Below are 25525 nucleotides of genomic sequence, written 5' to 3' on the forward strand. Positions count from 1 at the left end.
ATTGAGTACTAAAAAACGTGGACATGAATGTCACAGTTTTCAAAGACACAGAATGATTGAAATCATTGTAACTTATCTCCAACGGTTCTTGATACTGTCTTTGGAAGCAAAAAGGATACACCATTTGTAATCCAACATCAGAATTTACATCATCATGAAGAGCACATCAGAAATGCACGAATCACATACCATCGATGCATAGGAGAAAAATAGGTTATAGCCAACAATGACCGCTTGGAAATAGAGTTAACCTTTATTATTCATTAATATGGGGGTCTTCTGAATTCCTGCATGAATTAAAGTATATAAATATAAAGTTGAATTAATGGAGAAGGATCCATGGTTGTTGACAATAACAAAACAACATACATGACTAGTTTTGAAATGTACTCTAAGAATTATTAAATCAAGGAACATGTATTTACCTCTTGTTTCATCTTTATAATGGAGTTGATATCCTCCCCTGCAGCATAAAACAGGCCAAAACTTGTTTCTATTTCTCTTAGCTGTGGAGTTGTAGAATTTCCATTGGTGAAAGTTGTTATTGCTGGGTAATACTTAATGCACAAAGTATCCAATAATGGGAATGAAAAATCCTCCTTCCCGAAGCTAAACCCCTTAAGACATTGAAGACTTCCAAGTACTAAGGACTTTAGATGAGGTAACACAATCTCTTTCATTTTGCCATCAGTTCGTTCCTCCTCTTCTTCTACAACACCACTTGCATCCTTAACAATTACCTCTTCAATATGCTTGCAGTTCTCTATACGTAGCTCTTGGAGTTGCAATAGACTACCAGCCATGAAACTAGTAAATACATGTTCTAACCTATCACATCCCCATATATCGACTCTTGTTAGGTTTGGAAACTCAAATACTGTCCATTGATTGCTCTTCCATATATACCTCAGACCACATAGATAATTCAACTTCATTTCTCTGAGGTTTCGAAGATTGAAAAGAGTAGTAGTAGTAGTAGTAGTAGTTTGTGACGATTCATCAAAACCACTACCACTACTACAATTACTATTTTTATTTCTCCCTGCTGCTTCCAATGCAGTTTCAAATACCTCCTCTACCTCCCAACATGAGAATACAGTTATCTTTTCCAGCTTTTGCAGTTGCAGCAACTCACTGGATGGAATAATCTTCTTAACATAACTGTTTATGTTTACATCTAACTCGATCAAGTTATGAAAAGACCAAGGCATCCCGTATGAGCTGGGGTATGGTGTCTGCAAGTCCAATAAAGAAAATGTAGGCATATGTTAAACAAAAACATTTGAAATATCATATATTGTACTAATTTGAACAATATACAAGAGATTATAATTATTAATCACGATAGTACTTAATTATAAATCCAACTAAAAGTTATCCAATTCATGGAGTACTATATTTGATCTCATAAATTAAGTTAGATATGCAGAATACGTTCTGGAAAATTTTGATTCAAGTGGCAACAAAAGATTAGACCCAAACTGGTATCATTTTGTTTTAATACTTTTACTTGGCCTCATGGTTTCTTAATTTGATGATGCCATATATATATATATATATATATATATATATATATATATATATATATATATATATATATATATATATATATATATATATATATATATATATATATATATATATACACACACACACACACACACAAGTAATTATACCTGACGATGTGCAGCAGTTGTGACATGAAAGTTAAGACCACATTCTCCAAGAGTATGTTTGCCTAATCCTGTGTGTATATACTTGAGTTGGGGGGCTGTGGACCCACCAGGTGCAAATACCAGCATTTTAGGACAATCAATGATCCCAACCATATCCAATGAAGGCCAGAGGAATCCATTCATCCCCAAGAAGAAACCCTCCAGCTCAGGTAGATCCAATAGTACAATGGACTTTAGATGAGGCAAGACCACAACCTCCTTCGATGATGATGATGATGCATTGTCTTCTTCCTTCTTCACAATCTCTTTCAAGGCCTTGCAATATGTTATAGTTAACTCTTCGAGCTGTCTCATGCTTGCAAGTGCAGAGAATGTGAATATGTGTTCCAAACCCCTACAACATGTGATGTGCAATATCTTTAGACTGGGAAGCATAATTACGTTATTTAGCCTTGGAATTCCACCATTTCCTTCATCACAACCACTCTTTTCAAATAATTCCTTCATCCCATCACAAGACCTTACTGTCAGCACTTGAAGCTTTTGCATTTGTCCTGCTGCATAACATGGAATCACACTTGACAATACATCACATTTATATATCTCTATCTCTCTAGCGTATTGGCATAAACTCCAAGAAGCGACACCTGCTTCTAAAAACTGCAAAACGCGTGGAAATTTGATGTAAAATTAAACTATGTACTTACCAGAGCTTAATTGTATGTTACAAAACTACATACATATACACAACTGTGGTATGAGAAAACCAATTCAACATTTTAATTTTAATGCTAAATCAACACCAGTGTTCTCCATATGAAAAATACAGTTTCCGTTTTTTATAAATAATGCCAGGGTTCACTAAAGATAAAATAAATGACACACCACTCTACAACCAAAAATTTTAGAATGCAAAATCAATGAAATTGAGAAAGCATATGTAATTGTTTAGCACAACAAGCAGCTAAAAATACTCATATCTTCTAGTTGAAATAGCCAACTCAAAGGTTTTCTATCAATTTGGTTGATGATGAAATTCGTTTTGGGTAACATATTTTAAAGCGCTGTTGAATGATGTGCGTAAATTAAAGCAAAATCAGTTTCAAGCATAAATTAAATGATGAGAAGTGAATAATTTTCTGGGTGCTAATGGAGACCGGCTGGAACCTGGCCAACAGAACCAATTAAATGATTCATCAGGAAAACAAACATATAATATTGTGATAGACAATATTCAACCTTGCATAGTTCTCCATTAATACTTGTGTTTGAAACTGATAGTTAATTATGCATGATTTTGTTTGTAGCATGATGGCCCCTAATAGCTAAACTAAGTTACTATGTTGTCTAATACCTAGCGCCTTCTTGGTTCTTTCTTGTTCAGATTAGAGAACATAAATGTGTTATCTTGGGTTTGATTTCAGTTCTTTTTTACAAACATGACACCTTTAGTATTTATAAAACCAAAAAGCACCAAAGAATAACATTAAATAATATCAATATATTATAATACGTATAATTAAGAAAAGTAGTACTAAATCATATTTGGCTTTGAAAAAAAAGACAGACGAAAATGTATCATATGACCATTACAAATTCAATTGAATATATATTTGATAATATAATTAAACAAATTCATAAGTCAGATAGTAATAAAGCTTTAAAAATGAAATAGAATTAGAGGAGTAAAATGGAACATTCTAAGAGGTTGATTCTTTGGGTTAGTTACACAAAACACAAAACTCAAAAAGCACTTAGTAGAATAAAAATGGTCGACAGTATTTGACCTAAAAAGCTACCTTCTCTAATGGTAAAAAAAAACATTCTAAGAGGTTGATTCTAAAGAATTGATCTCTAAAAAAACCTTCAATTAAAGATACTCTAAATATGAGAACTTAAATATATAAATGGTTGAAATTCTGGCTATAATGGATGCAATAAAAGTTTAAATCTCTTGTAGGTGATTTGGTGATTTTCATAGAATATTGCAAAGAAAAATGGATGTTAACAAAAAAATTAAATAAATACTTGTATATGTACAAAACATACCTCAAATTGATCAAGTGAAGCAGTAGCTGTAGTGGTATTGTTGAAAGATATTGTATTGCTCCCATCCTTGGTACCACCTCCACCAATACACTTCAGATTCTTCATGTATCTTATAATGAGAGAATCAAGCTGAGGGAACAAGATGGTGCTTGTGCGGGTAGATGTATTCATTTCTTCATCCTTGTCATCTTTGTTTGAAACAACTTCTTCAATACCATAACATAGTTCTATCTCGACTTTCTTTAGGTTGGAAAGAAATTTAGCCATGAGAGGTGAAAACAAGTACTTAATGCTTTTGCAATTATAAATACTTATATTTGTGAGGTTGTGGAATGGTGATTCTGATTGCTGTTTTGGAAGAGTGATGAATTTATTCCAGTTGCTGCACTTCCACACATGACTCATGTTGTCCATATAACATAGAATCAAATGCTGGAGGTTGGGAAGTATAATAGGCTGTTGTTGGTTATGGTGAGTTGTTACCAATTCTCTACTTGTTGGACTCTCACTATCTATCTCAAACACCACCTCCACTCCTTTAACTTTGTTCAATAAAAGTTTATGGAGGTTATGAAAAGAGTGCATGAGACAGGATGGGAATACATTAGAAATACAGCTAGTAGTAACTTGTAATGTCTCTTCCTCTGACAGAATATCAGTCTGCAGACATATATTTCAACAAAAAATGCAGCTAGTAACATGAGTACCGAATTGTGTTAATACTTTATATTCACACTTAGAATTTTGGATTTGCAAAAGATTGTTTTAATTTTAGGTAATTTTTCAAGAAACATTTGCGAATGATGGAAATTGTCAAACAAGAAACAAAGTTTAGTTTGAAATTGAGTTAATAAGCAACCATAGTCAATTAAAGGGTTAAGTATGCCAAATTTATATGCCCACCAAAGAGACACATAATTGTTTCCAAACAACCTAAGTCCCTACGCTTTTAAGTATCACCCTTTTTGATTGGATAATTAGGAATAAGAAGCTGCAACTGATACCCCTAATTAAATTTTAAATTAAAAAAAAAAAAACGAAGATGAATGGGTTCAACCATATTACCATCCCAAACCATCTCCTCTGTAAATCCACACCCCTTCCGATGTTGGAAGTACCGCCCCAGCTCTCCCTTCCATTTGTTGGAACTTTGTTAAATGGAAAACACTCTCTTTGGGATTTGTTCCACATCAAAGGCTTGGACTAGAGGGATTGGGTTGGATTTGGTGATTGGGCTAGGCAAATTGGTCTTGAAAGCTTATATTAATATATATATTTAATGGTCAAAGATTGGCCTTGGGCCTTGGGGTCTCATTGAATAGTTACAATATTTTATATATATATTAATTCCGATTTTGACTTTTATTATATATTAAAAATCTGTTAAATTCGTTTTAACTATTTTGACAGTTATTTTCGGTTAGCAGTTTTGGAGGGAAAAAACCTGGCAATCTATATGTATAAATAGATCACCAAAGACCAGATTTCGGGTTAAGAAAAATTGCATACAGATTCCTCTTATAATTTCGTACTCCAAATACAATGAAGGGAACATAGAGAATTTCGTCAGAATCAAAAGAAGTTCTTAGTTGATTTGTTGTATCCTCTAGACAGATCCCTACTAGGGAAATTTCTGTCTTAGAACACTGCAATTTGCAGGCCTCAATCTACATAATTTCGTTTTTGTGTTTCTATTGTAAGCATAAACCATTAAATATGTTTTCTGTAAACTGATTCTTGTATATATATATATATATATATATATATATATATATATATATATATATATATTTCAATTTCGTTTATTTTATTTCTATTAATCTTGTTGATTGTATACTTTTGTCATAACACCATTTTCATCAACCAGATCCAGACCCACTTGGTCCAGCTGTTTTCAAGATAATCTCTCTACAATGTAGAATTTTATCAACTTGAAGTACAAAATCATTTAACTTGCTATCAAGATCAAGAAAACAGAAGAAAGGAATTTATATTGGCTTGTAGCTTCGGCTCTCATCTATCTTATTATGTTGGTTGAGTTTAAGCTGAATCGATTTCAGCATTTAAGATATCTGGTCTAAATCAAGGTATATAGAACATAAATAGATGATGGTACCTAGAACAAACCATGGCTGTTGTAAAGAGGCTACATAATTTGTAGTGCTTAGTGCTTTGTATACATTGTATTCCATGTTTTTTTTTTTTTTTTTTTTTTTTTTTTTTTTTTTTTTTTTTTTATAAATATGAGTTGGGATTGATTTATGGTATGAATTGTGGGTTGTTTAATGACTTTAATCAAATTTGGGGTTTATTTGTGTAATGATTAGAGTTTATTTTTGTTATGAATTCTTGGGTTTTTTTCAGGTATTTTTGTTCTTTGCATCTCCGACATGCTTTTTCCGTGGCATGTTGATCAAAAGTATTTTTGTTGTCTTTTAATCCAACTAATGGTTTGTGTGCTTCAGTTGGGTTTTTTACATTCTGGGTTTTTGAATTCTTGGAATTTTATTATTATTATTGGAGATGGTCTTATGGAAGCAATTTAAGATTAAGACAGAGGTCCTTATTATTAAAATAAAATATTAATATATGTAATAATACTAAAAGAAAAAGAAAAAATTGAAGGGAAAAACAGTCCTTTACATTAAATTTATCAAAAAAAAACTGTAATGGCGTTAGGAGAAAAAAATGTGATGGATTTGCCAACTATAAAAATATGTATACTACATGGACCAAATTTATATGTCTACATAATAAAGTATGTCAAACTTTACCATTGTGTTCTTTTTTTACTAAAAAATCATAAATGGCATTTATAACAAATAAAGTTACAAAATTTTAGTAAGCATTTGTTATGTTTTAAACTATTTTAAACTTGTTATAATAATCCTCTAATTAAAAATCATATGTTTTAGTCATTTTATAAATAAATGAGTTGGTCACATTTATACATGAATTGTTTCGCAAACATTACTTCAAGTGTTTTGTCGGTTAATGGTTAGTAACCTTATGTTCCAATTGTGATGCCCAATTTAAGTCATCCCATCCTTTTTTTATATAAAAGAAAAGCTTAGTCCTTAATCATGTAAGAAAGTTCAATTGAAAGTCATACCTGCTCTTGCACTTGGTTACTCTCTACTAATTCGCTGTTTTGCTTGTTTTCACCGGAATCCCTTATATTCATTTCCATAAGTGCTCTCAGATCAAAACTGGTGGTGGAAGGTGTGAATACATTTCTAAACCTCTCACATCTTTCAATACTTATGCTTTCAACAGCTTGAAAGCCATAGACGAGGGGACGAGAGTTATATGCACCTTTTATCCTCCACACCTCTCTTAGATTCCCTAAGTTCACCACTTTGATGCTTCTTAAGCTGCTAATGTTGTCTTCTTCACCAATTGCACCATTACAATCCAAGTCGATGTTGAATAACGATTCAATGGAACCACAATTCTTGACTTTAAGTTCTTCAAGATGATGCAGCAGAGACATGGGATTGCACGGAAATAGATTCACAAGGTTATGGCAATTATTCACTTCAATCTCTTTCAATTTAACTTTCTCATCTCTATTAAGTTCCCAAGGCCATATTTCCTTTAAGTTCTCCATGTCATCAATTTGAAGTGTCTCCAACTTAGGAATCACAACCTGCAAAAAAATCACCCCTTAATAGCCACATCCAAAAATAATACATCACACAATCAAATTACAAGTACATTTTCAAACTTTTAGTATAAAAGATTATTTAAATTGTATTTACATAAAGCATGTATATATCTACCTCTCCCTTAAACAAAGTAGATGTTTCCAGTGGAAAAATGCATGTGAAACCTGGAATGCCCTTAAGTTTCAAATCTATGAGTTGTGGTAACTCAATTTTGTTGAGATTAAGGCACAAACCTAATAGCTTCGGTAGTCCACCCAAAGATAAAAATTTCAGCTTGGGGAATGTAATTGTTTCTTTTCCACTACCCCCAGTCCCATTATGTATGATTTCTTCCATATTATCGCACTCATAAACTTCCATATGCTCAAGATTTGACAAAGTGTTTGCAACACAGAGTTTGAAAAGGTATCTCAACACCGCACAACCAGAAACGACAAGGACTCTTAAATTGCATAATGAAGAGGATTGAGAAGAATTTGAAGATATTACCTCAACATCTTCAAGATCAGTCATGTCATCTACACTTAAACAAAGCACCACAGTTTTCACAAACAACTCATTAAGTTTCGAGTCTAGTATGTCACCTTTGCTGGTTACTAACTGCAACGTGTTTTCATATGGGTGACTACTCTTACTGATATATCTATCTAAACGGCGTCCCACTGATATCTTGAATCGTTCAAGATTCTTAAATGACACATTCTTCATTTGATCCTTGTTATTAAGGAACTCTAATTCTAATGCGAAAAGGCTGCTTGAACGCTTTGACAACTCATTGTAGTTATCATCTATAAGACCAGATGAATTTCCAATATAAAGTTCTTCAAGTTTGATCAAATTTTTCAAGACACTCTGTTCTATACAAAGACCATGAGAACATCTCAGATCAAGTAGCCTTAATTTCTTTAAGTTTCCAATTGTCAAAGGTATCCGATCAATTCCAGAATCAACAAAGCTGAGCACTTCCAAGTTCAACATATTTCCAATACATGAGAAATCAAACATTCTTAATGAACATGCATGAAGTTGAAGCACTCGAAGGTTTATTGAGAATTGAGGTGATGAAGGAAGTAATGGATACTTCATTTCATCGTAAGATATTATCTGAAGCTTTTCCATTCCTTTATAAAAGTCTTGAGGAAACCTTAGCCACTTATCTCCATGCATAAGTTTCAAAATCGTTAGATTTGGGAAATTAAGGTCTCTTGGAAACTCAGATATACTCTCACATGATAATGAAATTGCTGTGCAAGAGTCGGTCATATTATTTTCAATAAAACCATGCATATTACCATGGCTGACAATTGAAGCATGCTCGACTTTACAATACATATCTAAAACAAAATCGCGCACCAAATCGTGAATCTTGATGTACCCAACATAATTACTTTCAATTAACAAATTTGAATCCATGAGTCTCTCAATACAAGAATACAACCTCGTTCTTGCCTTTCTAATGGTATACACTTTTTTGAATAAATTTAATCCCCACCCATATCTCACTAAATCCTCGGTAGGGATATCAAAGTCTTCGGGGAACAAACCGCAAAGCAAAAAAATGGCTTTGGTCTCCTCATCTTGGAGATTGCGGTAGCTCATCTCGAAAACTTCATTTGCAACATTTTCAGTTTCATGGTCCTCTAAACGGGAGAGTGCATCTTTCCATGAATCCTTGCTTTTATATCTAAGAGTTAGGGCCATGGTTTTTATGGCAATGGGTAAACCACAACACTTCTTTACTATATCTACCCGTATCTGATGAAGCTCCCGATCATAAATTTCTACGAATTGGAGGAACAAATTTTGTGCTTCTTCTTCTTCTAAGACTTTGACATTGATAATTGAATTATCTTTAACTCCCATCATTGTGCAAATATCTTTCTTTCGTGATGTCAATAAGACCTTGAAGTTGACACCTTGATTTGGTAAAGAAGTACTTAAACCGATATCTTCTAGATCAACAAATTGCCAAACATCATCAAGTATTATGAGGAACTTATTCTTACCCCCATCAGAGTTGTCATTAAACCATTTACGAAGTTTATCTGCTCTGGCTGATTTAGTGCTTTCACTTAGGTCTATACGAAGGTAGTCTGCTACAGCTTTCTGAATAGCAATAGGGTCTGTCTTTTCGCCTACAACCGCCATAACAATATAATTGAACATTTTCCTCTTTTCCACAACGTCTTTTATCCTTTTCATCATTGTGGTCTTCCCCACACCGCCCATCCCACATAAGGCTACCATGTGACCTTTGTGGTTCGATCCAAGTGCTTTTAGTGCTTCTTTAAAAGTCACCTCTCTTGACTGGAATACATTGTGTTCAATTGATGGGGTGGAGGTGGATGCCTTCATTGAATCGAGTACTTTGCCCAGAGGAATGGGATGATCAGTCCAAGTAATTAGAGAGTGTCGTCTCATCACACTATCAATCTCCTCAATTATATTGAAGGCATTCTTCCCTACCTTGTGCCTAATCTTTAAATTAAAGCAACTAACGACTTCACCAAGAACCTTTTCGGATTTTGCCATGATTTTTCCTACATCTTTCAACCAACCCTCGACATAGGTTGGAACCTCAAGATGATTACTAGTATTTCGCATCATGTGTTCTTCAACGCTGAATCTTGCAGCATTTAACTCCGTCATTTTAATACCCATGTTCCTCACATACTTCATGCAAGAAATAATGTAACGTAGGTAATCGTTAATGGGAACCATCAAAATTGGAATAACTTGTTTCATGATTTCATTAGTTGCTTCCATTGTTGGATATGCTTACTTGTGTAGCACCTACATAGTAGCCAATAATTAATCATACATAATTATGTGGAAATTAATAATAGACAGAGCAATTACATGTCCTATTGGATGAATTTAGTAAATTTGTATTGGCCCATAGATAGTCGAATAAATGATGTATTCCATAAAACAAGTTATTTTATAATTGAAATGAGTTTAAAATACAATGTTATAGAGTTCTAAGGACGATGCTAGTAATATAAATCAAGTAAATGGTTTTCATGGGCTAATTATAAAAACATTAAAATATGAATATGTTAAAGATGATGATAGCAATTACATGCATTTTAGATTAATTCTATCGATTAAGGTTGGAATTTATAGGTGATGTAATGTGTAAAGAAGTCAACTTTATAATTAAAGATGCATTTAATATTAGCTCATGTCTAGAGCCAAGATGTTGCTTATTGTTTAAAGTTGTATATCCCAAAACATTACTATAAGAAAAAATATAATTATGTTAATTCTTTATTTGTTCAAATCAATCAACAGTATCCCCATAGAAATATGTCGAAACATATAATTTTCAATCAAAATGACAATAAATCATTTTTAATAATGACTAACACTTATCTATCATTTTGACTTTGGATTTAATTATAATTATGGTTATACATCAGTTAAAAACATAGTAGAGTTTACACTTGTTGAAATCGCTCGATAGTAAAAATGATTATTTTGTCATTTCATTGAAAATGATGTGTTTCTACATATTTTTTATGGCAATATTATCGTTCCATTCCAAAAAAAGAAGAGATGTACTATTCAATTATAGTTTTTTGTTTATACTAATGCTCTAGAGATGCAAAAACTTGAATCGTCTTCAACAACACCACTAAAACTAGCAAGGATCTAGTAGATGAGGTTAAATTGTTAGCATTCAATTGGTTAAATATTGGAACTAAGAAAGCGATTATTATTAATTGTAGAACTAATGTATGGATCCAAAATTAGAATGCGTCATAGACTTGTAATCCAAGCTTCTCACTAGCATTTTTCCTTATAAAGTGTTTTTTGATGTAAAAAAAACATATATCTATTTTAGGGGATCCTTCCATTGTAACATCTTCAATTTGATCCCATAGTTTTTTTTCCTTAAATAGTGAAAACAAAACTTGTGGTAAACTAAATAAAATAAATCATAAATTGAAAATAAAGAATAAGAAAATGAGTTAGTAAAAGGTTTAGATTAAAAGGTAAAGAGGATAATAATTTGTATTTAAAATAGAAAATACATGAGGGAGGGATAAATCAGACAAGTATCAATTAAAAACTAGTTCCTTAGTGGTGAAAATGAAAGAATAGGTCTTGGAGGGGCTTAAGGTGTCAAGTAATTAAATATGTATAAGTGAGACCAGTTCTCTTCCCTCGCATTTTACCCCAATTTGATCTACAGAAAATTAAATAACAGATGGCGTTTTCATGATGCTAATTTTAGTCTTAAAGTTTGATTGCATGCATATAGACGAGGGAAGTAATGACTTATGGTGACTCATAGCGAGTATAATAATGGCCTTTAGTGACTAATAACGAGTATTATGGTATCTCATATCAAGTATTAAGGTGACTTGTGGTGACTTATAGAGAGTATTATGGTGACTTGTGGTGATTCATAGTGACTATTAATGTGACTTGTAATGATTAATTGTGAGATGAGAGTTTAAACCTAAACAGTTTAAGATGAGCAGTTCTACTTGGGATGACTAAGGGTTTGGGAACTTATTTGCAATGCATAGTGAGTCTTGCACTATTTGTTTATTTATGATGTTTATATGAGAACGGACGTTAATAACAATGTACTTTGACTTATTTTATAGTTTTCTCCAAGATGAGTTTTGTTGTAGTAAAGACACTAAAAAAAATGAAAAGCGAAACAAGAAAGAGAAAAAAAATAATTTTTTCTTATAAAAACAAAAACAAAAATAAAAAACATGAAAACAGAGTATATATCTATTTAAATGTTAAAAAAATTTTAAAAATCGAATATAAATGAAAATAAAAGAAAATAAATAATAAAACCCACTTAAATAACGTTCCATGAACATTCGTCGCACATGATTAAATCCTCGAGTTTGTATTAATTACCACCAATGTGGGTAGCATGCGAACACATCACCGGAGCCAAACCCTATATATATATATATATATATATATATATATATATATATATATATATATATATATATATATATATATACCCGTGCAATGCATCGGGATATAATTTTCTACAGTAAATGGATGGTTCGATCGATATATTATTTCCTTCCGAAAGTCAACCTTAAAAGGTATTAGCTATAGATTTTATGATTTTCTTGCATTATATGGTAAATCTTAATGAGGTTACAAGATATAATAAGTACGAAATAATGAAAAATAAATAGATTTTATGATTTCTTGCATTATTAGGAAAAACATTAGAATATTAATTTTCAAGCTTGTAAGTGGCCCATCATAATTATATGACATCTTATTATAACTTTTAGCATTGTAATATGGTTAATTTTTGAAAAGCCAAAGGCAGTTAAGTGATTATAATTTTCTAAAAGATTGATCTTAACTTGTACAAACTTTCAAATAGGAAAACTCATACTCTAACAATAGCAATTGTTTAAAGAGCGATGGTCCTATAAAAAACTTTCAAATGGTTGTTTTTTCACTAATTAAAGTTTTCGTATTCAAATATCTTTGGTGACTAATATAGCGCATTATAAATGCAACGACTTCCATATACAATAACAAAACCTACAAGATATAGCCAAATTTCATTCATAATCATTTCACGTTAGAATATGATATAAACTTAATAGATGGGCAACAGTAGAGTTGTGCATGGGTCGATTTGGGTCGGTTTTGGACCCAAACCCAACTGGTTTTTAGAACCCAATAGGATCGGTTTCTTATAGGTTCAATTTCGTGGGTTCTGAGATCGGTTTGGGTGGTTTTTTGGTTTCTTGGGTTCAACCCATACACTCACGAGAAGATTTATACCCTCAAACTATCAAGATTGACAACTTTAGCATCACTTGTAAAGGCGACAAAGGGTGAGATGATGGTTTGATTTTCATTAGAAGATTTATAGACAATACCGGAATTCGGGATATAAATTGTACGTGAAAAGAAAATTCATGATTCCAAATTTGAATTCGATAAATATAGGATCCGATTTAATATATACAGTTAAGAATTATTAGCTTGTTCAAGCACAATAGGATTGTTTTTTATGTTTAATAATATATACTATTCAACTTTATAGGTTAACCGATGGTTACATGAAGTGGAGAAAGAAATAAAACCTAAGATTTAGGAGAGTCGATTTATGCATTTTCTAATTGTATAGTATGCTATAAAACTTATACCTCTTAATGTTGAAGAATTATATATATATATATATATATATATATATATATATATATATATATATATATATATATATATATATATATATATGGGCTTAGGGAATATGTGGTTGTCATGTACCTAATGTTAGGTATAGAACCATCCAAAAACTATAGATTTTTAACAAAATGTCATCGAATCTCTCTACCATCTTTCTTGTATCCTCTATTAGAACTTATACTAAGCTTTGTATATATTTTTATGGAATTTTATAAGTTTGATTTTGCAGCACAAACCATATATAAGAGCATCACAAACCATCTATAAAAATATTTTACCAACTATTTGTAGGTCTTCAATTGAAATTTAATATAAAAAATACATTGAAAGATTGAAATTATTTATTAAAAAAACTCAATAAACTGCTTATCATAAGACATCATAGAAAACCCATACAAGTATACATAAGATAGGTATTGAAGGAAGTTATGAAACCTATTAAAGGTCTAATAAAAAACACATTTGAAATAGAAAGATATTGAAGATAAATCACCAAATAAAATATAATATAAGTTTAAAGGCAATAGGAAGCTAAATATTAAAGAAAAATGTATTTTTTAATCAAAATAAAGTCGATTTTGATGGTTTTATACCTAACATTACATACATGACAGCCACTTATTCACTTTTCCATATATATATATATATATATATATATATATATATATATATATATATATATATATATATATATATATATATATATATATATATATATATATAGTAGTATGGTACTCGCACAATGCAATGGTCGGGGATTGGGGCGGTGGATGCTTGATGCTTTTTTCGATGAATGATTACGTAACAATTTAATGCGACAGGTGGCATTTAGTACGTTGTTTAGTTTAAAATAAATGTTTGTTGTGGTTTTGGTTTTGGTTAAAAATAAAAGTATAATGGTTTTTTAGTTTAAATATATAAGTACCTTGTTGGTTTGGTTTAAAATAAAAGTAAGTTGTTACTTTTGGATAAAGTTTAAGTATCTTAGTATGTTGCTCTCGCTTTAAAAATAAATTTGCTGCTATTTTACATTAAAATGAAAGTAGGTTGCTCTTGGTTTGAAAATAAATTTGCTGCTATTTTACAATAAAAATAAAAGCTTGTTATGGTTTTAGTTTAAATAAATGAATGTGGTTGTCTTGGTTTGGTTGCATACGTAAAGCACGACTCATTGCTTGTTGGGGTTGGGTTTTATTTTATTGCAAATCTGGGAGCAAATTGTTATGATTAATGTTTAAATATAAATTAAATAATAAATAACATGAAACATATAAACGTAAAAGTATAGTAATCAGAATCGAAATTGGACTATAAATATTAATGATACCACAACAAGGACCAAAATTGAAACAATAGACCTTTTAGGACTAAAATTGCAAACAAAATATTTATTGGGACCAAAAATAAGAAAATTATACTCAATTGGGAAAAAATGTAATTTACTATCATATTGATAATCAAAAATTGAAATGGTAAATAACACTTAGACATCCACATTAAAACAAAAGCAAAATCAAATATAACTAATTCCATATGTGTCGAAATGGTCATAAACCAACATAAAAATCTTAAATCCAACCACAAACATAATTACTACCGGTCCTTTCATTTGGCAAACATTCAAATTAAGCAATTTTTTATCTTCCAAAAATTATTATAAAAAAGAAACACCAATAAAGTGTTGAAAAAAGTATACGATGGATTGTAGAGATGAACACTAATATTAAACAAAGGGTTTGCACCAATATTGAAAAAAGTACACGAATTGTAGAGATGAATGTGAGAGACAAATTTGATGGAGGGACGAAGATTGGGGGAATAAAGATGGAAAGTAATTATTTGATAAAATGGTTTCCTTTTATAAAACTTATGTTTCAATAAGTTGTATATTGTGTATTGAAGGGTAAGCATAAATTGATTGCATATGATGTAGTAGGTGTGGTACCTTGTAAATTTCAAGAGATGTCTAAAATGCTTTATATAATAATAAAGCTATATATATATATATATATATATATATATATATATATATATATATATATATATATATATATATATATAGTGAGAGAGAGAGAGAGAGAGAAAGGCTCAAATGTTTGTAGCAACTATTGTGTTCATTAATGTACCAATCGGTTTCTGGAAAATGCAAATCAACGACTACTTCTACCAAAAGAATTTTAATCAACTTTTGTCGGAACAAAAAAAATTTCTTAGGAATCAGGAGGATTAGGATTTATTAGATCGGCATGCACTTGGTGTTGTGAGGTTATCCTTGGCAAATAACGTTGCTTACAACATTTTCCATGTGGAGAATACTCATGGTTTTATCAAGGAACTACATAACATATATGAAGGGCCTTTAGTAGCGAATAAGGTTTGTGTGATTAGATAGTTGATATTAGATCTCAAGAGAATATGGATATCAATTAGGCAGCTTGATAATGAGGGTCATCATGTTAGTTTTGGTGATCAAAAATTGAATGTGATGAAAGAGAACATAGTTGTTGCTAAATGTCTCAAACATGGTACACTATATATAGGGGGTGTTTGGATAGGAAAAAAAAAAGAGGTGCTTATTGCTTATTCCCACAATAAGCTAATTTGAGTGTTTGGATAAAATCCAACTTATTAAGCTAAATAAGCTAATTTTAATAAGCATCCCTCCCCATGCTTATTGCTTATTACTTATTCCTACCACAAATAAGCTATAAGCAATAAACTAAAAAACTAATCCAAACACCCCCATAGTCGAGGTTTTTGAAGTTGAAATACGTGTAGTCGAAGAAGTTTCGGACACCTACAAATATGACACCAAAGTCTTGTGTATATGAGTGAGGAGGAAACTGAGATGCTAGTATCCATAGGAAGATCTAAAGACGGCGATAGCTATTTATAAGCTATCTATTATTGGCAATAAGAAGATTGTCACTTTTCCGAAGATAGGCAATCCGCCAACACCAATCACTATGGAAAAGATATGTGAAAGTTCATGAAGAATTGGAAGCTCTGATAAACCTAGAGAGAGTAGGAAAACTGGTGATAATATGTAAGAGAGTGAAATTACGGTGATGTTACAGACAATGTAGAGATCGAACCTCCTACTAGCTAGAGATCTATTACAGAATAAGGTACTCGAGTCAAGTACTCTCCATTAACTAATTACTTTACCTGAGTCAAATCCAAAGGCTTTGATGATGAAAGACTCCATATAGTAGGAGAAAGCTATGGAAGATGAGTTGCGTACACCGTAGAAAATGTTGGAAGTCAACTCTGACTAGGTCCTGCTTTTGACCGAGTTTTTGGAGAAAATGGGCATTTGGTTACCAGCTATTTAAGAGAAAGTGGATGTTGTTTTCTTTTTTGTTTTTGAGTAAAATAAGGATTGTTTTTAGCCTTTAAATAGTAGTAGTATCTTGCATTTTATTCCTGTGTATTCAGTTTTGATTAAAAGTAATAAACCAGAGAAAATTGCTCCAAAAGAGTGTTCTTTCTTCCTTCTCGTTTCAGTTGCTTGAGTGTGATCAGGTCCTATGGAAGCTTGATTTCCAACACTTGGTATCAGAGCTAACCAGGTTCAGTTTATGCCAAAATACATCCGGTACAAAATAATGTCATCTTCAAGTCAAACCGTTACAAGAGACAATGGTGGAGTGCCATTTCAATGTCCGATGTTGACTCCCACGAACTACACCACGTGGGCGATCAAAATGGAAGCTATAATGGATGCCCAGGGAATATGGGAATCCATTGAACCAGTAAACGGAGAAGCTATGGATGAGAAAAAGAACAAGTCGGCTCGGGCTTTTCTTTTTCAAGCAATACCGGAAGACATTCTGCTGCAAGTGGCGAAGAAAAGGGAAGCAAAAGAGGTTTGGGAATCTTTGAAGTTAAGGTACCTGGGAGCAGATAGGGTACAAAAGGCAAGATTGCATACACTCAAAAGTGATTTTGAGGCGTTACGGATGAAGGACAGAGATTCCATTGATGATTTTGCAGGAAAATTAAGTGGTATGATTGCAAAATACAACAGTCTCAGGGCAACTCTTGAAGATGGTGTGTTGGTGAGAAAGTTGCTTGACTTAGTTCCAGATAATTACCTCCAACTGGTGGCCTCGATTGAACAACATGCAGATATTGACACAATGCCATTTTATGAGGCAATCGGTAGACTGAAAGCATACGAAGACCGCTTACGACTTCGGAGCGGGTCAACTAATGAACAGAGCACTCTACTACTCACTAAAGTTAGATGTTAAGAATGTTCAGAAAACTCCAGGAGGAAGTTCATCGAATGGAAGAGGTCGTGGTTCACAACATCATGACAGAGGTGGTCGAAGTGGATCACGTGGTAGAGGAAGTACCCGAGGTAGGGGAGGCCGTGGAGGTTCCAGTTGGCAGCGAAATTCAGGGATCAACTACCAAAAGAGCAGGGACAAGAAGCATATAAAATGTTTCAACTTGAGGAGCATGGCCATTATGCATCTGAGTGCAAGGCACCAAAGAAGAATGGTGATGAAGCCAATCTGACTCGAGTAGAAGAAAAAGAACCGACACTGCTTCTAACTGTGTGTGGAGAGGATGATGTCACCATGGTCTTGCTAAATGAAGAGAAGGTGTTTCCAAAACAAAACGAGGCAAAGAATGAGAAGGGTGAAGATATATGGTATCTAGATAATGGGGCAAGCAACCATATGACAGGGGTGCGAGAATTCTTTGCTGAACTTGATGAAAATATAACTGGGCAGGTACGTTTTGGTGACGGCTCTAGAGTTCAAATCGTGGGGAGGGGCTCTATTTTGCTGGAATGCAAAAATGGCGAACAACTAATCACAGAGGTGTACTTTATCCCAGCACTACACAGCAACATATTGAGTCTGGGACAGATGACTGAAATTGGATATAAATTTGAGATGGTGCATAAATACTTGAGAATACATGATGAAGGTGGTCGGTTAATGATGAAGGTGCAAAGGTCAAAGAACCGCCTGTACAAGATAGCGCTTCGCACAACTCAACCGGTATGTCTCGCATCAAGTCTTAATGACGAAGCTTGGCTTTGGCATGCGAGGTTGGGGCATATAAACTTTCAAATCATCGATTCAATGGTAAGAAACAACTTGGTACGAGGAGTACCAAATTAAAGCATCCAACAAAGTTTGTGAAGGGTGTCTGGTTGCTAAACAAGCTCGTCAACCATTCCCGAAAGATAGAGAATGGCGTGCAGCTAAACCCCTTGAATTAGTCCATGCTGACTTATGTGGTCCAATCGATCCACCCACAATGGCAGGTAATCGATACTTTATGTTGATTATCGATGACTATAGTAGGTATATGTGGGTTTACATGATTAAAAGGAAGGATGAAGCGCTTAAAACCTTCAAGGGGTTCAAAGCACAAGTTGAGAGTGAAGGTCACTTGAAGCTAAAGGGGTTGCGGACTGATCGAGGGGGGGGAGTTCACCTCCCAACAATTTGTTGATTTTTGTAAACAGGAAGGAATCAAACGGCAATTAACTGCCCCATATTGCCCTCAACAGAATGGGGTGGCGGAACGTCGCAATCGTACCATCCTCGAAGCCATTAGATCTCTGTTGAAGACGATGTATGTACCAGATACGTTATGGGGGGAGGCAGTTTAACATGCTGTCGACATAATCAATCGAGTTCCAACGAAGGGGTGAAGGGAATGACTCCATACGAAGGGTGGAAGAACAAGAAGCCAACGCTTGAGCACCTGAAAGTGTTTGGCTGTGTCGGACACGTAAAGAAACCCAAGAATCAGACCACGAAACTCAGTGATCGTAGCACGGTGATGGTATATTTAGGAAGCGAGCCTGGAACAAAGGCTTATCGTTTCTTCAACCCTAAAGAACATAAAGTAGTGGTATCACGTGATGTAATCTTTGAAGAGAAACGAAAATGGGTCTGGGCCGGTATCCAAGGTCATGAGCCCACATCAAAAGAACCTTGGTTTGAAACATTTATGAATAATGGATACAAAAGAGAAGCCCATCAGCAAACAATTGGAGGCCAAGTTGAAAACCCTATCAAACAAGACAATGTAAACGATCCACCTTCACCACTGCTCGCATCACCTGGAGCTAGTTACGACTCAGAAAATGCATGAGATGCCACACCCTACACAACGAACGTGAAAAATTCACCGACATATACGCACCAAGACGAGAGTTCTTCAAGGTATGATCATACACCTGTTCGAGGTTTTCGAAACCTATCTGAAATTTATGATGAAACGGAGCCAATAGAAGTTGAACTAGAAGAATTAATGCTTGTGGATGGTGAGCCAACAAACTATTTAGAAGCAGCAACTGATCAAGATTGGCAGGAGGCAATGAAAAGAGAGATTGACTCCATCATTAAGAACCACACATGGAATCTGACCACTCTCCCAAGGGGGCAGAAACCAATCGGTTTAAAATGGGTGTATAAGCTGAAACGGGACGCAGAAGGAAAAGTATTGAAGCACAAGGCTCGTTTGGTAGCAAAGGGGTACGCACAACAGAAAGGCATAGATTTTGATGAGGTCTTTGCCTCGGTGGCATGGTTGGAAACTATTCAACTATTACTGGCTTTGGCAGCGAAGAATGGGTGGAAGGTTCACCACTTAGATGTAAAATTAGCCTTCCTGAACGAGGAACTACAAAAAGAGGTATACGTTTCTCAACCTGATGGTTTTGTGATTACAGGAAAGGAACATATGGTGTATCGGTTGAACAAAGCCCTTTATGGGCTACGACAAGCTCCAAGGGCATGGAATATACGCCTAGACAAAACACTTAAAGAATTCGGCTTTAGAAGGTGTCCTCAAGAACAGGCGGTGTACAAGCTTTAGAACACAAAATTTTTGTTGATAGTCGGAATTTATGTCGATGACATGATTGTGACAGGTTCTAGTGAAGAAAAGGTGGCTGAATTCAAGAAACAAATGCAAAAAGTGTTTGATATGAGTGACCTGGGGAGGTTATCTTACTATCTTGGCTTAGAAGTAAACCAATCCAAAGAAGGCATTGCAATTGGTCAAGCAGGGTAAGTGAAAAAAATATTAAAAACGGTTGGAATGATGGACTGTAATGGCTCAAAGTACCCTATGGAACCAAAGTTATCCTTGACAAAGGATGAAAATGGAGAGTTAGTGAATGCTACAGAGTACCGGTGTCTCATTGGAAGCCTGCGATACTTGATTCATACAAGACCGGACCTTGCATATTCGGTAGGAGTTGTTAGAAGGTACATGGAAAACCCAAGAGTAAGCCACCTCAAGGCAGTAAAACAGATTCTAAGGTATCTGAAAAGCACCATCAATCATGGCTTGATGTATAAACCAGGTGGAGATGGGAAGCTAATTGGGTATAGCGATAGCAGCTACAACATGGATCGGGATGATGGGAAAGGCACAACAGGAACAGCATTTTACCTTTCAGGTAACTTGATCACTTGGTGCTCGCAGAAACAACACACGGTAGCTCTATCTTCGTGTGAATCTGAATTTATGGTTGCAACTGTTGCGGTCTGCCAAGCATTGTGGCTGAGAGGTTTGTTGAAAGAATTAACTGGAGAGGAAGCTGGGAAAGTCAAGCTATTGGTAGACAACAAATCCGCGATCAAGCTAATAAAGAATCCGGTTTTCCATGGAAGGAGTAAACACATCGACACCCGATACCACTTCATTCATCAGTGCATTGAAAGAGAGTTGATTCATGTGGAGCATATCAGTGGAGAGGAACACAAGGCTGACATTCTTACTAAAGCACTCCCAAGATTGAAGTTCACAGAGATGCTAAGCATGTTAGGCGTCGAAAACCTGGAAGATATAAGTCAGAGTTAACGGGGGAGAATGTTGGAAGTCAACTCTGACTAGGTCCTGCTTTTGACCGAGTTTTTGGAGAAAATGGGCATTTCGTTACCAGCTATTTAGGAGAAAGTGGACGTTGTTTTCTGTTTTGTTTTTGAGTAAAATAAGGATTGTTTTTAGCCTTTAAATAGCAGTAGTATCTTGCATTTTATTCATGTGTATTCAGTTTTGATTAAAAGTAATAAACCAGAGAAAATTGCTCCAAAAGAGTGTTCTTTCTTCCTTCTCGTTTCAGTTGCTTGAGTGTGATCAGGTCCTGTGGAAGCTTGATTTCCAACAGAAAAAACATGTTTTGGGTTAAGGATTTGTTAGATGGCAATAAGACATATGAGAGTAGATTTGTAGTCAAGGGATTCCAACAGAATGGAGAGGTTGATTCTCCACTTGTGAGGACGACAATAGCCTTTGAAGATATCCATTTAGAGTAGCTAGATGTGAATAAAGCTTTTCTCCTTGATAAATTGGCAGATGAAATCTACAAGGCACGACCTACTCTTATAGTTTTTGGTAAGAAAAATTTGGTTTCCGAGAAGAATAAAAGTATGTATGGAATGAAGTAAGCTTCTAAGCAATGACACTTAAAGTTTGATAACTTCATAAAGAGAAAAGAGTACTTGGGACGTGGGATGGATCACTATGGGGTAGAGAGATTAATTATTGTGATGTTAAGAGCACATCCTTTAGAGTAGTTTGTAAGCAAAAGATATCCTTTTCTTTTGAGAGCTAAACTAAAGTGCAACCTTTGTGAGTGTGGTTGTAATTGTCCTTGAAAGTTAATAAAATCATCTCTCTCTTGTTTGTTCTGTGGACGTAGGTAGGCTAGATTGACCGAATCATGTTAAATGTTGTGTTCGAATTTCTGTTTTTCAATTATAGTTTTTGAAAAGTTTTATTCCGTGTGTTTTACCGAATTCGTTTATCATTTGTCTGAAGTTGCTTAACTTGTTTTTTGAATTCCGACAATTATTTAAGAGGTGAAATTTTAATGCTTAACAAAAAAAAAAGTACAATTGGTTGAAACATATACTTATATACTAACTTTTTAATCATTTTTAATTTGAAATAAGTAAATTACTATTTGAATAATATAACTTTTTAATAATACTTGATATATTTATTATTTTTAAAGAAAAAATGAATATTAGTGGCTTAGTGCTATATTAAGGATGGTGATATAATGAATTTAAAAGAATGCAACTTGAAGAGTCGTCAACACAAAAAGAAATCTCTCATATTTTCTTTCTCAAAATAAGGAAAAAAAAAAAACATGTTAATAAAAAGACTTGACGTGGTGAACATCTTGGGAAAAGTTTAAAATCGAATGACAAATTTGTTTTCGATGCTCAAACTTTACTATGGTTGAAAATTTGTAAATAAATATTTATTGTAATACAATATGTTTTACATATAATAGTACAAAAGATATAACAAAACTCTCTTATCACTGTGAAGCTCAAGAAAAAGATGGCATTAATAATTCGGATGCAAACATGTTAAGCTGTTGGGTAATAATTCATGTGCAGCATAGCATACCCTTCAATACCAACCGAAACATAGACCCAAAATCAAACTAAAATTGAGTGCAAAGTTGAGAATCAAATTGAAATTGACATTAAACCTAGCTTTGGAAGATTTTAGGAAATAAAGGAATTATTGGAATATTTTCATAAATACAATAATTTGGTAAAAAATAATAAAGAAAAGAAAAGTTACGGTATTTCAGAAATGGTTGCTTTAAATTTATGTTGTTGTTTTGGTACATAAGACATGCTCTAATCCAACAACTATATAAGTATATATGCATCCTAGATTCCTTTAGCTGATTCCAATTGTATTGCTTTGTGCCCTAGACTATGATGTAATTTGTAAATATAGTCAATATCATGATCTAAAATGAATTTGAAGATAAACTTGTGGCATACTAATTTTGAATATGATGACAGTAACAAAATTTAAGGTTAATTGCAAAGACTGATATTCAATTATGTCATAATTTAGTTTGGTACCATAAGCTTGAACATCATCAAAAAATATGAGCAAATTGTTATTCTTTGTAACTAATTAGCATAAGCAGTATGTTCTTAGCATGGATCTTTTTAATTTAAGTGATCAGATTCCTAACTAAAACAATTTTGTAGTCATTTTATGATATCTCTCTCTCTCATCATCATATACTAGAATATTACATCTAGATTCACTTGCTCTTAGTATTCACCATCGTTCTTTACCAAATCCCAAACTCATGCAAAATCTTATGAGTCATAAAGCACAGAAGTCATAATCTAAGTTCAATTAAAAAAAAAAAACAAAAAACAAAAATCATGGATTCTATAGAAAATGCTTGTAGAATAATGCATAAGAAAAGAGAATAATACCTGGACTTTGCCTTGTTCTTGCAATCTTCTTGTTTGAAACTCTCTCAAACTATCCAAAATAAGGTACTGAGAAGGGCATTTAAAGAGAGAAAAACAAAAGCATCAATAATATTTTGTATTAGAAGTTTGGGTGTGGTGTGGGCTTGGTATCCTAACTTTTCATTTATTTATGGTCTTTTCATTATAATTTAAAGGCAAATCTCTTAAAGGAAGCTATGAATGTCCTATAAATATTGAAATAGTAAAATTTAGTGATTAGAAACAAGTAATTAGCCATAAGTAAAAGAAAAAGTTTATAATGATATTAATTCAATATCAAGTGAATAATATACTAGGCGTAGTCCCCAGACTATCCATATATTATCCAGATATTATTTTTCAAATTTATTACTGAACAAAGAATTTTTCATTAATTCTGTGATTAAGGTAGTCCACACCACTTTTCTCATGGCTACAATAAACAAGAAAAGATGTAACCATTTAAGAAAGACTAGACAAAAAATCAATATAAAGCAGGCCTAAACAACCAACAATAAAACACAGTGGATAGAAGATGCAATTCACAGGGACAAAAGCTGCAATTTAGTACAGTATTTATCACGTGATGTCAACATTTACAAGACATTGATTGATGCTTATTTCAATGCTTGAAGAATTGATGAAGTTATTGATAAGTAGAAGAACATGGTGGATGATGGTTTTAGAGTGATTACTACTAAACAAGTGGTTCTCTAATAGGAAGGAAAATGGAAAAATTGTGGAGTGTGAAAGTCAAAATCGATGAAGTAATCAAAACTCAAAATCGATGAGGTAATCAGAAGTTAAAATCAATTTTGTTTTATATGCTAAAAGGAACGATGACACAGAGTAATCAAACATCAAAATCGTTTTTGTTGATGAAAAAAACGCAGTGAAGAATGGAAAAGACTAAATACATACCTGTGGTTTGATTTGGTTTTACCGATGAAGAACAATTGTATTACTGTTGAAGATAGATGAAGCAAGCAGCGATGGTTACCGAAGAAGGAGGTATGAGTTGTTTTTGCTGCAACGATGGTCATTTCTTTTTAGTGAAGCTGGAAAGGCAAGGGTAATTTGGGAATGATTTTCTTTCCCACCCAATCAGGCCAAATATGGGGGGATGATTTTGAGGGGAAGAAACCCTAATTTAATCCTTCACAATCCTCTCGTTTCTTCATTTTTCTCTCCATTTTCTATTACTTTGGTGATTAACATTTCGTTGAAGCTACTTTTTGTCTTATCCCTCTTTTCTACCTGTTTCTATCTTCCATTGTAAAACAAATGTTCATTACAAAGATGGAATGGACAGCTAATGGAATTGACAAGGTAATTGAATGGTACATTACCATTCCAGTGTCATGTTTGGTTATTCGAATGAGAAGGAATGAAATTAGTTATTTATCCATATTGTTTGGTATGTAGAAAAAGAGAAATGATTTAAATGAAAATACTTGACAATGACCAAAATATCCCTACAGCACAAAAAGTTTTCATAAATAGATATTAAAAAACAATCACATAAAGTTGACACTTTGTGCAAAGAGAATAAAATTGAACAAGCTCGCAAGATTTTCTTGGATCTAAAATCATACATCCCATGCCCACATAGTGCTCATTTTCTAGATATATTCATACATGGTTGGTGAAAAGCTAAGAGGGTTGCGAA

At 33.4% G+C, this 25525-nt stretch overlaps 2 protein-coding genes and 1 pseudogene across 2 annotated transcripts; 2 read left to right on the forward strand and 1 right to left on the reverse strand.

Moving 5' to 3' along the window:
• On the reverse strand, window positions 1–25140 carry LOC145030635 (uncharacterized). Its single transcript, XM_078979014.1, has 8 exons — window positions 24778–25140; window positions 23839–23904; window positions 7508–10186; window positions 6838–7374; window positions 3726–4385; window positions 1677–2336; window positions 426–1235; window positions 1–287 (listed from the first exon to the last, which is right to left on the reverse strand). Exons 3-8 carry the CDS (start codon window positions 10157–10159, stop codon window positions 264–266), a joined length of 5343 nt encoding a protein of 1780 aa, XP_078835140.1. The 5' UTR covers window positions 10160–10186; window positions 23839–23904; window positions 24778–25140; the 3' UTR covers window positions 1–263.
• On the forward strand, window positions 17200–17847 carry LOC145029492 (uncharacterized). Its single transcript, XM_078978009.1, has one exon. It carries the CDS (start codon window positions 17200–17202, stop codon window positions 17845–17847), a length of 648 nt encoding a protein of 215 aa, XP_078834135.1.
• On the forward strand, window positions 20672–21436 carry LOC145029493 (secreted RxLR effector protein 161 pseudogene; annotated as a pseudogene).
• Window positions 25141–25525: the final 385 nt, after the last annotated feature.

Source organism: Lactuca saligna, chromosome 2 (assembly GCF_052625555.1).
Source record: "Lactuca saligna cultivar CGN05327 chromosome 2, ASM5262555v1, whole genome shotgun sequence".
Taxonomy (NCBI): Eukaryota; Viridiplantae; Streptophyta; class Magnoliopsida; order Asterales; family Asteraceae; genus Lactuca; species Lactuca saligna.

Excerpts from the sequence above, each read along its gene's own strand:
- LOC145030635 (XM_078979014.1), bottom strand. The coding sequence starts at position 10,159 with ATGGAAGCAACTAATGAAATCATGAAACAAGTTATTCCAATTTTGATG. Across the intron at positions 1,236-1,676 it reads CAACTGCTGCACATCGTCAG|ACACCATACCCCAGCTCATA; the intron begins GTATAATTACTT and ends TTGGACTTGCAG. Across the intron at positions 288-425 it reads TTATAAAGATGAAACAAGAG|GAATTCAGAAGACCCCCATA; the intron begins GTAAATACATGT and ends TAATTCATGCAG.
- LOC145029492 (XM_078978009.1), top strand. The coding sequence starts at position 17,200 with ATGTCATCTTCAAGTCAAACCGTTACAAGAGACAATGGTGGAGTGCCA.